This window comes from Culex quinquefasciatus, chromosome 2 (assembly GCF_015732765.1).
Source record: "Culex quinquefasciatus strain JHB chromosome 2, VPISU_Cqui_1.0_pri_paternal, whole genome shotgun sequence".
In the NCBI taxonomy this organism is placed as follows: Eukaryota; Metazoa; Arthropoda; class Insecta; order Diptera; family Culicidae; genus Culex; species Culex quinquefasciatus.
In genome coordinates, this window is record NC_051862.1 from 127570162 (window position 1) to 127583292 (window position 13131).

At 37.4% G+C, this 13131-nt stretch overlaps 1 protein-coding gene across 1 annotated transcript in view; it reads right to left on the minus strand.

Annotated features, from left to right (window-relative positions):
• LOC6044471 overlaps positions 1-9361 on the minus strand; it is a 34392-nt gene extending 25031 nt beyond the window's left edge. Inside the window, exon 1 of the mRNA XM_038250784.1 lies at positions 7647-9361. Within this exon, the coding sequence (XP_038106712.1) occupies positions 7647-9125 (1479 nt within the window). The 5' untranslated portion in view covers positions 9126-9361. The remainder of the gene's footprint in view (positions 1-7646) is intronic.
• Positions 9362-13131: the final 3770 nt, after the last annotated feature.

Here is a 13131-nt window from a genome sequence, read left to right on the forward strand (position 1 = left end):
TACTGTACAAGTCTCCACGAAATTTTGGGAACCTATCGGACCAATAGTTTTCCGAGATATCGTCAGTTGAAAATTACATGCTAATTAGGTGACACTTAGAAAAAACCATTTTCATCTATTCGAAATCTTTGTGAGGCTGTATCTCAGAAACTAACTGCCTGATTTTCGAAGTTTCTCGAAAATTTAAAACATTAAAAGTTGTACTTTTCGATTGCAAAATCAATTTTGCTTTAAAAAAAATCCAACTCGATCAGGAAGTCTCTTCTCAAGATACAGAACTTCATACATTTTGTACCCATTTTGTAAGACCAGCCCCAAAGTTGTATGGAGACTTGGGAAATGCATGGACAAAGTTTCATCCAAATAAAATAATACAAAGAAAAGTCGATTTGCGAAACCGTAGAGAACCACTCAGTTAGCAAAATTTCTTCCGAATCCTATGGGAACATCCATAACACCACGTGTTCACTTTTTTTTAAATCTCAGACCCTCTCCCCCCTCGTAGACTTCTGGATGCTTGTCTGAAATATTGATTATCATCGAAAAAACACTAAAAAAGTTTTAAGAACTCTGCCATTTTCCGTTTCTCAACTGTAAATCTTTTTTGAACATGTAATTTTAAGGGAAATTTAATGTTCTTTTCGAATCTATATTAACCCAAAAGCACATAGATGGAACTCCATACAACCTGTTAGCTCAAAAAGTGGGACGATTGTTGAGTTCTGACACTGGTATAGTGGAAATTTGTCCACGCTTGTCACAGCCTACTCAGCATCAACAACTGTAACATTTGAATCATTATACCTCTTGCAAAATGACAGAACAAAACATGTATACCACTTGTATGTTGACAGAAGTTTTGATTACAGTGATCAATCGTACGGAAATATAAAGTTGAAAAATCATGAGAGTTTTCAGTAAAACTCGCACAAAAGTATCATGCGTAATTCAAGCGTTCACCGATTGTGAAGCATTGAATGCATTACATCCATCCAACACACTGTCTAGGACCCTAAGGAAGGCGGAGTTTATTCGTCTCCCAAACGATGACCGGAGAAGCTTCTACAATCCATACAATGTTGTAAATGTTTCAATGTTGTATCCGACAAAAATTTCCATGGAATGACAAAGTTAAATTTTAAGCATAGGATTAAGCGTTTAATTTAAATTCAGTCTGTAAAGACGGTGCTTCATAAATCAATTGCATTGGTGACGCGATTTCTTTGCTAATAAGGCTCTTTTGCAACAATTAAAGCTCTCCCTCTTGATTTACTGATGGACGATGGGTTGATAACATCGTTGATTTGAAAATTGAGTGGAACAGATTTAAGAGCTGCGAATCTCTTCCTCTTCCCATATTTTTGTTCTATGTCAAAGAATTCAAGCCATGCACTACCTAAATACCTGTTTGCAATCGAATAAAACGATTAGCCAAGATATCTGAAAATGCAGTTTTTAATGCACAGTTTTTCCGGCATTTTGGAGCAGGAAGATAAAAGAATCGCAAAAACAAACGGCCAACACGAGAGTCGCACGAGAGGCAAAACGAAAATTCAAAGCATGGTGTGCTGCGATTTTGTTTACTTGAGGCAACTTTTCAGTATACCAGTTTTGATTGGACGAGGGGTCAATGCATATTTCATGTAGCCGGTGCTTGTTTACGATTTAATAAAATTATCAGTGTTGAAAAGCCGACGACTATGATTAAATTAGCGATTAATCGCTGCCTGTAACACCTAACGAATAAGACTGCTGAGAATAGTCTTGATTCTCAAATTGCCACGACTAGCTGTCATTCGTCAAGAGTGCAGTCGATGATTGTAACAACCCATGACTGCTGGTGGTAAAGGGGCAAGATTGTATTTTGATCGCAGCAAGTTGACGACTAAACCCGATCATAAACACTTTTAATCGCCCCTGCCACACTCAACGATCAAGTGACAGTCATGAAAAACGAGATCAAAGCATACTCAGAGGGCCTTTCTTCAGGCAATCATATTCGCTAGAAGAGATTATTTTTCATCCTTGAAAATTATCAACTAAGAATTAACTTATAACATTTGAAAAGGATACAATTCCTAATATAAGAAAACTTGCTAGAAATTTGAAATTTGGTTGTGAGTGATACAAATACATATGACACATTCCGGCATTGCAACGTCACGAAATTTTCCACTTTTTTGCGGTTTTAATAAAATCTGTTTCAAATATAAATATTATTACAGATACGGATTGGAAATTGAGTTTACAAATTGATAAGGCATGTTTTAGTTATTATAAACATTTCTAATTGTTAATCCAGCTGCGATTGAAGATTGAACCAATAAAACACCGAATAAATAATTAAAATGTAAGACTTATCAGTATCGTATCGTTTTTGTCGCTAGAGAACGTGCCATATGCATGTACCACAATATTAAGAAAAACATCTCGAACAATATTATGAACAACAATCGAACGAATGCTATTTACCGCTACTATAAACGTTCTTAAAAGAATTGGGCACATATAATTTCAGCTAAAATTGTTAATAAGTCAGAATTTAGCCTGAAATTTGTTAAAAATAGTTTTGTTTATAAAATTATCGATTCATAATGCATTTTAAACTGAATTCGTAGCACAAATCAAAAGTATTCAGATTTTGTATAAAATTAGTTTTAATGAAAATGCCTTCACATTTGGAAATTGTATTTAATTATTTTTCAAAAATACACAATTTTTATTATTAACTAGCTTCGTTTAAATTCTCCTAGTGGAAAATTGTCCGAAGAATCCTAAAATGCATTCCGTTATCCGATTTGAAATCATGTTCATTAAGAAAATCATGACACATGAGAATATGAATATGCTTTTCATTAACGATTTCTTAATTATAGTTAAGTAACTTTTTAAACTTTTCAAAATTTAATGAAAACTTCGTATAGAAGTACCTTGAACCTTTCTCTACCCCGGTGAGTATGATTCCATACAAGTTTGTATACATACATGTATGTTTTTTTGTACTCATCATTTTGCGTAAAAATCTCACCTTGGGGCTTCAAACCGTCAGTCACCCCGTTTTACGGTATTTGTGTGACAAATTGTCCAAGGCATTATGCACATTGAAATCAACCATCGTAATCGGCTATGAAATTATTTGGCTGGCCGGAAACATTGTTTTAAAATGAGGCAAGTTTTGTAAAAGAGTTCTGTTGAAAATGGTGTTTAAGTTTAATTGCACGCCAAAGTACTGCTAAGTCAACATTATGTTCTAGATGGAAATGAATGCTGTTATCATAATTAAAAATAATTTTCCACTTTTTATAATTTTATGAAATTCTAAATATTCTAATTACATGCACTATGGACGACCCTTCGATGCAAAACTGCCATAAAAACTTGTCGAAAAGTTGGAGCTCTCCACCGCTAGAGGCAGCACCGTGCATGTCCTCGTTTCTGAACCTCAAGTTCCACGGATGTGCCAAAAGGGTCATTTTTCATTTAGAACAAAAAATTTAATTTTCAAATTTAGTTTTTTTTAATTTCGCACGGTTAGTTTTTAGAGTATAACATTGTTCTACAAAGTTCTACACCGTTTCAGTAAATTATTGAAAAACACCTCTTTTTTCGCATGTTCAAAAATGAAAGGGGTCGTACCGCCCCTCCGTTGCGATATAAAAAAAACGGACCTCGGATTCGTGATCAGGGACAAATGTTACCCCTTAGGACAAAGTTTCACGCAAATCAAAGAGAAGTCGGGGCAACTTTTCCCGATTTCGTGTGAGTTGGTAGAGAATTACCCATTGATAAATTTTCGTCTAAAGCAAAACATGAATAGAAAAGTCGATTCGAACACAAAAGTGACATTTTTGTATTGCCATTATGATGGCAAATTTGGGTGATTAAAATTGAAAAATATTTTTGGCGAATAAAAAAAATCATGTCAAGCACTTGAACATGAATGAATTTGTGTAACAATTTTTGGATTGAATCAAAGACCAACATTTTTCACAAAGGTTCCATGGAAACTGCAACAATTTTTTGTAAAAATTTCCTTAAAAACAGACTTTTGAATAATGTAATAATGTAGCGTTTGTTTCAAACCATATCTAAGTTTGTTATGTGACAAATTCGTCGTTTGTGAAATATGACAGGCAACGTCTGTCCCAATTTCACTCGAAGTCGAGTTCTAAAGACGTCATAGGAAAATCCAAGTCTTGGAACAGGATTTTTATATGCAAGTAAAACGCGCTTCCAAAGATGAGTTCTGAAACACGTAGCCAGACATTGTATTTCACTCAATGTTAAATTAGGTGAGTAAATTTGGTAGTAAAGTAAGTTATAGAGGAACTTTTATCACTCCAAGTCCTTCAATTGCCAGGAAACTTCTTGGCTTAAACCGTAGGGAACTACGAATACTCGCAGGGCTTCTAACAGGACATTGTCCTGCCAGATATCACCTGCACAAAATCGGCAGGTGGCCTAACAACCTCTGTCGTTTTTGTTTAACTGAGCTGGAAAGCTCGGCACATTTACTCTGCTTCTGCGGAGCACTTGTGTCTCGAAGGCTGCGGTTCTTTGGATCGCACCTTCTTACGCCGTACGATGTATGGCACCACACCCATCCCAAGAAGGTCATACAGTTCATCGACTGTATTGCGCCGAATTGGGATAAACCATGTCTGCAAAATAACCCCTCGTCTTCCGATCCAATGGATACGAGTAATTTGTAGTATGGACAGTAACCAGGGTACATCACAAAAGATAGCCTTCTCAGGTGGTCGCAGTGAACTTAACCCAATGCCCATTGGGCAACAAAAAAAAAAAAAAAAAGTTATAGAGGAAGAAAATATTCGAAACATTTAGTTTTATTTTATTAGGAGTTATCCGATATTCATTGTTTATTAAATTAATACCCTTATACAAAGTAGGAAGAATCGGCCGCTTGTTCGAAGATTTTAAAGTAATAAAAGCAAAAAATGTAATAGTACATATTGCCTTTGAATATCTAAGAACGGTATGTCCCTGTGGCTTTTGTCCATCTAAAAAATATATAGATAAGTTATTTACCCAAACGAAATGCTTCCCCTCATTGTGGTGCGAAATGAATATCACCGTGAAATTCTGTAATTTGCATACTTTCTCGCTAAAAACGTCCTGATTCATAAACAATGAGAGTGCTTTTTCACGATTTTGCAAACGACAAAAAACTCACGTTCTGTTTGAAATTCCTACTTGTCGGCTCAGCACTGTTTGCACTGATAACCGTTGCTTCTGGAAAGCGCGCGCTTCACAGTGTTTCGTCATTGTTTCTCGGGGATACTCGTCGACTTGCGGGTATTTCGTCACTAATGAATGAGCGTCAAAAGAATAAAAAGTACGGTGCTTCTGAGCTTGAAATCCACACAAACGATTCTAATATGAGCTTTATGGCTGTTAGAACTGCTCGATGCAGTGCTTTTCAGCTGTTTCGTTTTTTTTATTGTGGTTTAAGCTCTAGTCGTTGCACATGTTGGAAAAATATACAATATTTTTTTTATCAAATCTATTGTACGTTTAGTTATGTTTTAATGGTTCGACTATTTTTGTGATTCTGAAAAATCTTAGTTTAAAACAAATTTCAATAATTAAAAACATAAAAAATGTTGATCTATTTTGCCATTTTCTGAATTTTGAGCTTCAAAAAACTTTGTTTTTGTATCTAAAACTTAAAATGTATGATTGTTTGTTTTAGTTCATATTGTTTTTTTTTTAAATCTCTTCTGAGGGTTATTAAATAAACATTATGAAATGCTCAAAATTTGAATTGCTCGTATTTGGTCAAAAAGTGGCTGACAATTTGATATTATGGAGGTTCAAAAAAGGATACCCTTATCCGTAACTGTATTGGTCAAATCATCTCACATTTTGTTGAAATCTCTTCAAGTAGGCTCCGTGAGCCTTTCATAATCAAATTTCATTTTATCTTTTTTTTCCATTTCAGGTTTACTTTCTTTCATCAGTATTTACATTTTAAATCACTTTTTCCATTGAAATGTTGAAAGTATAGCTTAAAATTTCAATTTTAATGTTGTTTTCTATTTTTTAATCATTTTTCGGACCACCAACATTGGTAAATAAAATAAAACCAGGAAATGTTCCATTTAGAGCTGAATTCAGAGTATCCAATATAAGAGTCCTATTTTTTTTTCTTCTAAAGGTTGACCCCAATTGAGGGAACAGCATCTCATTCCAGCGTGCCTCTAATGTTGGAATATCAGCAATTTGACATTCAATTACAGCTCATTAAAAGCGTTTTCAACTGCAATCGAGCTCAATAAGAAGTGAACAAGCAAGTTTCCATCAAAAATTTGCAAAATTAGTTGTTTAAATAGTGAAAAATTAGATGGAATTAGGAAAAAATAGGGTTGGGACTTTGATTTGTTTTATGTAACTTTGCCAATGTCTTTGAAAATGTAATTTTTTTTGGGGTCAACTTTGGCTGTTTTTTTTAACTAAAATTTCCTATATTTTAGGTAAAAAGAAGTATGCAGTAATTTTTGTGTCCCAGACAATGTCTTTACGCATTTTTTTTTACAATTTTAATGATAATGGTGCCATTCTATAGCAGAAAATGTGAGAATAAATATTGAAAAAGTGACTGTAAAAACATGAAAAAATAAGAAAGGCAAAATGTAATGGTAGGAGGTGAAAGAATAGACCAAATACTACCAAAATCAAACATAAACTAAACAAGGTGAAGATTGCAAATAAAAATGCTGAAAGTACAACATGAAAAACATAAAACAACACAGAAAAAAAAAGATGGCAATATTCATCAGGAAATGGTGACAGATTTTGTGTCAAAAAATGATTAATTTTTCCCCAGAAAATGATGAGTTTTCATCAGTTTTTGATGAATATTCATTGCTTGCTTTCATCCTGTCTTTCGTCTGCAACTTTCGTTGTTTACGCTACGCCCTTAAAGGTGCTTCCAAAAACTTGAGTCGTAATCTTTCATCAAGGGGTGAGTTCATCACTGAGCACTCAGGTTTTGACAATTTTCGCTTTTTTTTAGACGGCCTAATGACCAACTAAACATGTAATTTCAAAACTGGTCCGCATTTTAAACGCTGACTTCCAAATTACCGAGCCACGTAGCCCAGTGGTAACGCTTCCGCCTCGTAAGCGGTAGATCGGGGTTCAAATCCCGGCTCGGACCAACACAACTGGTGCTCTTTTCCTTTCTAGATTCGATTGCTTAGTAAAAGGAAGGTAGTGTATCATCACAAACTGGACCTTATCAAGACACCTTAGGAAGACAACCTATGGAATGTTAACATTAACCTTAACATGTTAACATTAAGTTGATTAATAACTGTCACTGTATCCGCTTTGTAAATGCCGGCCTCGATACTCTTCACGGGTGTTCTTCTCAGGAACAGGGAAAGATTTACTTACTTCCAAATCAAAGTATGACCACCGGATGATAATAATTTTGGGACTACATAAGTGCTTATTCACAAAAGGAAGAATAAGTATGATTCCAACTAAAATATAATACAGGTTTTAATTGTTAAAACACATTTAAAAATACTTTATTGAGTAAGAGACTTCACGCAATCTTCCTCACAAACCAGCACGCACACCGATCTCACTCACTCAATCTTATCTTATGTCCTCCCTTAACCCGACGGATCATAAATGCTTCCGTAGAACAGTGGCAGCCGCGTGTTATCGTGTCCGATCATCATCAGGAAGGGCGTATCGATGCGCACCTGCACCGACGGCAGCGATCGGAAGATGGTGGACGCCGTCACGGCACCACCCTCCGTGCCCTTCTCGTTGATCTCCAGCTCCACCTTGTGGATGATCTCGCTGGCGTATAGCCGCTGCTGAGGCTGGGACTGTTGCTGGCTGTCGGAGAAGACGACCCGGTCCGGGTAGTAGGGGTCCGGGCTGGGTCCGAATGGTTTGAGCATTTTGGACAGATCACTGGTGGCGGGGTTGAAGAGTGAGTGGAGATTCAGCTTTTGGAGGACGTCTCGCAGGTTGATCGTGTTGGAGATCTTCATTTTGGGGATTTGGACGAGGGCCTTACGGACGGTCATTTGGGCGACCATTTCACCGATTTTTTGCGCGTTCAGATTTCGTTGGAAGTGCTGCAGGCGGGATCGGGACGAGTTGTTGGGAATCATGATGTAGAGGGCAGTCTTATCGCCTTGGTACGGGAGTCCGACGATTTTGGCGTCGTGTTCAACGGCGTCGTAGTACGGGTAGCAGCCGATGACGGCCATCGTGGGGATTTCCTTGGCAGTAGATGGGTTGGCGTGGCCGTCCGGGTAGAACCTCCGGAAGGTGGTCGCTTGCTTCTCGAACATTTCCTTCCATAGTCCCTTGAAGTAGAGCGCGTTGGCGACGATCATTTGCGTTTCGGGACTGATGTAGTTGGACACGATCTGGTTGATTTTGCCGTACGTGTTGTCACTGGCCCACTGATTGATGTAGCTTGCCGACTGCTGCGGATTACCGGAAAAGTCCATCAGGTTGATGCTGGTGTTGTAGAATCCTTTGGAGGCATCGACGAAGGTCGGGTTTACCTGGAGACCATCCTTCACGAAGAGAGCATTCGCCAGGTGGATCAGCTGAGGTTCCGGCGCAAAGTCTTCGTCGTCGTCGTCGGAACAACGATCGTTAACCCGCCACGGGATTGGGTATGTATCGGGACTGGTTAAGGCTAGTTCTCGTAGCAATCGTCCGTACTGTCGGTGGACGCCTTTAATATCCAGCTCATTAAGATTAAAGTTCAGCACGCTCTGCAGCTCTCGTTTCGTCTGGTTATCCGCTCCGAGCAGCAGGAGAGAAAGGGCACAAGCTATGCTAACGGGAGAGAACACCGCGGCGTTGCTCTGCTGGCCCAGCACGGTTCCAATGCGTCTGGCAAGCTCCGTCACCGCAAAAGATGCTGTGTCATACTGGAACTGTGTTGCCTGACCTTGGCCAGACTGCTGCTGTTGCGGGGGTGGCGTCGCCCGGTTGTTGCTCTGAACCAGTGGCTGACCTGGTCGGAACTGTTGCGGGTACTGTCTCTGTCCTACGTTCTGTGCGTTGATCCCTCCGATAACCACCACCAACAACAACACCCCAACACACCTTATTCGCACCATTCTTCACTAATAACAAAACAGTCTTCCGTTTCAGTCGGTTATGGCACTACGGTTGAAAACCAGTTCGATGGGAAAATACGCGTTGTTCGATCGGCCGGCAGCAGGAGCAGCAGCAGCAGCAGCAGCAGAGAGCTCCTATTTGCTTCGCACATTAGCCGCAACTGAGCCAACGAACGGCTCAACGCGCTCTCTGTATAGCTGAGAATTAATCGGCTCGTCGGGCAGAAGGTGATCAGAAAAAATATAAACCGGTAACGCATCCCAGCGAGTCACCATGGTCATGGTATCAGTAGTACGGGCGACAAAATACATGTAGGCAGGCAGGGTTGCCAATTTACCTGGAAATGTGGTACCTTCGGGCTGATTGAGGGGAATCCCCCGTTTTCGAGGTGAAGGATAGGTGTTAAAATGATTTTTGGATATTTGGGGAAGCACGCGGGAGAAAGGTCAGCTGGGGAAGCCCGAGTTTAGTTTTGTCGATAGAGGAAGCAATGATAACACAAGCCAACAACAATGGAAAAAAAAGTTACAGTACTTTCTCAATTCGGGACAACTATCTTGTCATTTTTGTTTTGCATTACAACAAAAACATTGGGCTTTAGGACCCTATTTCTGGGTTTTTTTTTTGAATAGGTCCAATAAACCAAATTTACAGTTTTTGCCTTTTGGGTGTTTTTGAAACCGCCTTGTTTTAAAAAACACCCAAAAAGCAAAAACTGAAAATTTGGTTTATTGGACCTTTTCAAAAAAAAAAAAACTCCATATTTGAACAATGCTAATTTTGTATGCAGATCCCCAAACAACCTAGCAACACTTCTGATTTAATACAGCGACCATCGGCTATTGTACAATACAACCATGAACTCGCTCAGTGCAAAATCCAGTAAAGATCCTCGCGTATCAGCTAATGCTAAAGACGTTGACATACGCGTTCGGTCACTGGCATTTAACTTGACCCGCTAGACTACAATGTTTATGTTTGTTTGTGTCTGTTGTTGGATGCATATTAAGCTTAGTATTGTTTCGAGAGTTTTGTTAGGTTGGGGAAGTTTTTTGATTGTGGTTTCTGTGTTTTAATATTAATTAAATAAAACACACACTAAAAACTAAAAAGAAACCGTTCTACTATCAATAAGACCGGTCACGAAAGGTTAGGGTTGTTTGGGGTTTTTTTTTGCGACGATAACGGTAATGAAATCCTCGTATTTTACAGATTGAAGACCTAAACAACCAACAATTGTATAACATGCAAATTTTTAAACCAAAGTAACAAAAGAAAATTGAAAAATGTTGTTTTTGAGGATTGGTTAATTTTCAAATTATACTTGGATAGTCGAGCAAAGAAATTTTCGGTTGAGATATTGCAAAAATCATTCTTGCAACCTTACTCCCAAAGTGTCATATGGCAGCTTGAACCAGTTTGTCGCCGCGACCACGACCTGAGGTGGTGGGTTTTGCCGAATCCATTGCTGGGGAAATCCAGCCCGGAGTCGCTCACGCTGTTCAACGCGTCCAGCCGATCGTGATGACATCGTCGACGCACGAAACCTGCAAGAGTCGAGCAGCGGAGCTCTCGTGTTTCCCGGATCGGAAGCCCGACGGATTCTTCGGATGTGTTGTTGTCAATGCTTAGAAGATTTACATACGTTTACTGTTGCAATGAATCTTGAGTAAACTTCTCAAATGGGTAATTCTCCGCCAACTCACACGAAATTGGACAAAATACCCCGACCCCTCTTCGATTTGCGTGAAATTTTGTCCAGAGGGGTAATTTTCCTAATCACAATTCCGAGCTCCATTTTTTGATATGACGGAGGGACGGTACGACCCCTTCCGTTTTTGAACATAAAAAAACGTGTTTTTCAATCATCTGCAGCCTGATATGGTGATGGTTTGGAAATTTTGTGTCAAAGGGATTTTCATGTAAAATTGGACTTCCGATTTGATGGCGTACTCAGAATTCCGAGAAAACGTATTTTTCGTCGATAAAAACATTCGACTCTCTGGCTGTCGATCTTCTCGATATCAATATTGCTTCAGCTGTCAATGGTGAAGTTTAATTCAAAATTAAATTGCAGGTGAGCAACTCTCTACGAAATCGTCCGATTTCGACCATTTTTATTTTTTGTATTTTTTTTTTATTTGACTCAAACTTTGTGGGGGCCTTCTCTATGACCAAATAAGCTATTTTGCGTCATTGATTGGTTCACCCATAGAAGTCTCCATACAATTTTGGCTGCTGTCCATACAAAAATGGTATGTAAATATTCAAACAGCTGTATCTTTTGAGTGAATTTTCTGATCAATTTGGTGTCTTCGGCAAAGTTGTAGGTATTGTTGTGGACTATTGAGAAAAAATAGGTACACGAAAAAAAATTGCAGATTTTTTAATCAACATTTTTTTCACTAAAACTCAATTTCCCAAAATACCTTTTTTTTATTTTCGAGATTTTTTGATATGTTTTAGGGGACAAAAATCCGCAACTTTTGAGCCATAGAGAAACATGGTCAAAAAATCTGCCGCCGAGTTATGAATTTTCAAAAAAATAGTGATTTTTGGAAAAAAAATCTAAATTTCTTGCAAAAACAAATTTGACATTATTTTTTAATGCAAAATTGAATTTGAAATCGAAAAGTAATTTATAGATTTTTTGACAAAGGGCTCCGTTTTTAAAATATAGCCACCGAAAGTTTGATTTTAGCAAAATATTTGCAGTTTTACGAAGTTTTTCGATTTTTTCCAAAAATCACTATTTTTTTAAAAATTCATAAATCGGTGGCAGATTTTTTGACCATGTTTCTCTATGGCTCAAAAGTTGCGGATTTTTGTCCCTTAAAACATATCAAAAAATCTCGAAAATCAAAAAATACGTATTTTGGGAAATTGAGTTTTAGTGAAAAAAAGCTGAATAAAAAATCTGCAATTTTTTTTCCGTGTACCTATTTTTTTATCAAAAGTCCTCAACAATACCTACAACTTTGCCGAAGACACCAAATTGATCAGAAATTCACTCAAAAGTTACAGCTATTTGAATATGTAGGGGAGAGTGGGTAGACTTGATCCCCTTTTTTGTATCGCACATAACTCTGTCAATTTCTCACAAAACTATGAACTTTTTGCATGAATTGAAAGCTTAAACATTCAACTATGTTTGGCTGATAAGGGTATTTCATCAGATAAACTCTTCGAATCATGCCAAGCGTTTAAAAAAAATATTTTAAACCGGAATTTTCAAAATGTTAGGGGTAACTTGATCCCCCTTGCAACATTTTTAAGAAATCTTAAGCAAAATGTTTCTTTTTCATCCAAACTTTTAATTTTCTATAAGTTACAGCAATTTCACATAAAACCTGTACGTTTGTGTTCAAAATATAACATGTTTAGCATGCAAAATATTTAAAAACTTAAAATATTATTTTTTAGACCAAACTTAAGCATGTTTACAAAAGCTGGAAATTTTTGTTAACAAAACTTTTGAAAAAAGGTTCTAACTGCAGTAAGTTATGTAAAACTATACTAAAGGAAACTATGTATGAAAACCCAGCCCAATTAATTAATCTTGAGGCTGATTCCAGTGACTGTAAAAATGCAGGGATCAAGTCTCCCTAAACGCACTTTTTTAAACAATTGATTGTAAAAATAGTATGACGATAAATTTAACGTCAAATGCGTAAGGGTTTTGTATTTTATAAGTTTATCAAACAATTCATGTATAAAACATATTTTTTGAATATTTTTTGAGTGTTTCCTATACTTATCAAAACAAAGAAAAAAGATCTCTTGGAAGTGTTTTGCACCACTTATTAGAAAAATGTGTGTAACTCAATCTAAATATTTTTTATTTTTTTTCTTTGTTTTCTACAATGAGTTTTAGTCAATTTCGCACAACTTTCTAGAATAAAAGCTTATTGTTTTACCCACATGCTGACGAGATACAGGCTTGGGATCAAGTGTCCCCGGGGATCAAGTCTCCCCACTGTCCCCTACGTACCATTTTTGTATGGA